Source organism: Cryptomeria japonica, chromosome 2, assembly GCF_030272615.1.
Source record: "Cryptomeria japonica chromosome 2, Sugi_1.0, whole genome shotgun sequence".
Classification (NCBI taxonomy): Eukaryota; Viridiplantae; Streptophyta; class Pinopsida; order Cupressales; family Cupressaceae; genus Cryptomeria; species Cryptomeria japonica.
The window spans coordinates 257068312-257070927 of record NC_081406.1 but is presented as its reverse complement, the minus strand read 5'-3'; the positions used below and the strand labels follow the sequence as shown (position 1 = coordinate 257070927).

The 2616-nt window shown below is 45.6% G+C and overlaps 1 protein-coding gene across 1 annotated transcript; it reads left to right on the top strand.

The window, feature by feature from the left end:
* The first annotated feature begins 1578 nt into the window (after positions 1-1578).
* LOC131859901 (uncharacterized) lies at positions 1579-2254 on the top strand. The gene is made up of 3 exons (XM_059214160.1): positions 1579-1747; positions 1845-1994; positions 2109-2254. Exons 1-3 carry the CDS (start codon positions 1579-1581, stop codon positions 2252-2254), a joined length of 465 nt encoding a protein of 154 aa, XP_059070143.1.
* The last annotated feature ends 362 nt before the right edge of the window (positions 2255-2616 follow it).

The following is a 2616-nucleotide window of genomic DNA, read 5'->3' as shown; positions in this document are numbered from 1 at the left end:
GGCAGCGTGGAGCTCTGATAGTGACCTTAGGTGAAGGAGTGAGCAGCAGTCATCATGGTCATGGTCATGCCCATAGCAAATCACTGACTAGAGTAGATCCGTCAATACCAGCGGCCAGAGGAATATGGACCACTGGTACGCAAATGCTTAATTTTGCCTTTGATGCATTTTTAGCATGTTTTTTCTAAGTGTCCAATTCCAAGGAAGACAATAGTGCTAGACCTATGTTTTAGTGCTTTTGTCGCCTAAAGTAGCACTATGGTGCCACAATGGCACTTTTGCATAGTTGTTTTAGCGCGTTTACCAGTTTAGCACCTTTGTAGCATATATATAGCGCTTTTGTAGGTATAGTGCATTTGTACACTTGTTGTGGCGCTTTTCAGATTAAATAGCACAATTGTATAGCTTTTATTGTGCAATTGTTGTTCTAACGATTTTGTGCTTTAGTTGTAGCACTATTGTTAGCAGAGTGGCATGATTGTGATAGATGCCCGAGTGTTAGATAAAATATCATTTGATTCCTGTGTTGATTGATTGATTGGTTTTTTTGGTGAATCATAGCAGCCCCATTGAGACTAGGTCATTGTGATAAATGCTTGTTGTAGTCTAGGATTGCCATGATCGATTACCTATTGAGACCCTAAGATACTTGCTTAAAAAGTATCTGTTGATAGTCTAGGTTGAAACTTAAGAAATTTTGTAGAAAAACAACTGATATTTGTTAATATGTGTAAGAGGATCTTCCTATCTTACAAATGCAGGAGCGACATCCCGCCACACAATAGTTGACTGGGGTGGAGATAGATTGTATATGTGCAGCTGAGTTATATGATATGATGCATCTACCCATGATTTAGATGAATCGCGGACTACTGACAGCGTTGGTCGAGCAATGGCACAACAAGACATGCTCCTTTCATTTGGCGATGGGAGAGATGATTATGACACTATAGGACATTTGGAGGATACTACATATCCTGATTAGAGGGGAGCTCATGACATATGATCACCATCTGGGGACGATAGTTGTACAGAGGATATTTGTCAAGGATGTATACATTGAGGATGGCTCTATGGTGTGGGAGGATATAGCAGCACTCTATGAGCCATTACCATCAGTACTAGTAGGTATCATCGGGGGTTTGCTTTGCCCCAATCGATGTTTGCATGGATTGGTCGTTGTGTGGGGCCAGGTGATAGAGTAGATGGTGATAGAGGGGACCCGCTATGCATGGGGGCCATGTGCGTTGGTGCACCTCTACAAGGATTTTCATGAGGTAGTGTATCGAGAGAGTAGATCACTAGGTGTAGGGATTACTTTGTTACATATCTAGGCTTGGGAGAACTTGCCAATCACACGACTGCTATGTTTGAGGTTTAGGGTGATAGATCAGCCCTATGTATGTATGTATGGAGGCATGATGACCCAGTCCCATTTGGGGAAGCTGGATTTTTGGCGGCGGGCAGTAGATGACTTAGATACAGTTATATGGAGGCCTTGCACTGATTGTGAGCCCTAGGAGGATGATGGAGAGACTTACTGTATGTATATATGACCCAATTTTTTATTGGTTGCACATGCTATATTGTGGAGAGACAATTACCAAGGAGAGTGATGAGACAGTTTGGGCGAAGGCAGAGTATGCTGAGGGGTTTGGGGGAGTATGCATAGGTAGTGTGGGAGAGATTTCATTGGGGGGCAGTTTTGCCCTATTATCAGGCCCTTGCGGAGTTCTGAGCATTACAGGTGAGACCATGGCAGATGAGGCCAAAGATTGTAGATGCGGGGCTGACAAAGGAGTATACATAGTATTGTGTCGCTCATCTGATTCCATGGATCTCAGATCCTGCAAAGCCCATACCAGAATTTGAGGATAATAGAACACCACGACAGAGGAGGAGGAGATTAGGCAGGGGTGTCAGTGGAGGATTTGGAGGAGGAGGAGGTGGGGGAGGTTTTGGAGGAGGAGGAGTAGGTGGAGGTTGTGGGGGAGGTGGGTTTGGAGGTGGAGGTGGATTTGGAGGTGGAGGAGGGGGAGGAGGATAGTTAAAGAGGAGAGGCAGAGGTGGACAACCTTTATGAATGTCATAAGGTTCACTGATACAAGGAGACGCAAGAGCAGGAGGGAGAGATGTTGGTGGTGGAGAGGGTGGTGATGAGACGATGGAGATGGGACAGGGAGCCGTAGGTAGTGGAGAGGAGCTGATGGAGATGGGACAAGGAGTTGTAGGTGGTGGGGAGGGAAACCTGTGAGATTTTATGATATTATAGTTGCAGACTCACCCGACAATGGCCGAGGCGCACAACCAAGATTTAGAGGCACAACTAGAGGACAAAGATACAAAGATTGCAGCTAGAGATGTACAACTTTTTGCATGGGAGGTCGAGTTGACTATAGTGATGCGAGAGAGAGATGATGCAGTGGATGGAGTGATGGAGCTACATGATAGAGTTCAAGTTTTGGAGGGAGCACAGGGATAGGGTTCGACTGGGGAGGTGTTGAGGGAGATGTGGCAGGCAGGGGCAGAGATTGACTACTGGCATGGATTATATGAGCAGGTTGTGTCGAGTAGTCAGCGAGCAATGACCTACTCTCAAATGTGGCTGATGAGATC

What these genes read in the sequence shown, in the direction of transcription:
- LOC131859901 (XM_059214160.1), top strand. Translation starts at nt 1,579, where the DNA reads ATGCTATATTGTGGAGAGACAATTACCAAGGAGAGTGATGAGACAGTT. An exon ending in CGGAGTTCTGAGCATTACAG is followed by an intron (nt 1,748 to 1,844) that starts GTGAGACCATGG and finishes CATGGATCTCAG; the next exon opens with ATCCTGCAAAGCCCATACCA. An exon ending in AGGTGGAGGTTGTGGGGGAG is followed by an intron (nt 1,995 to 2,108) that starts GTGGGTTTGGAG and finishes CACTGATACAAG; the next exon opens with GAGACGCAAGAGCAGGAGGG.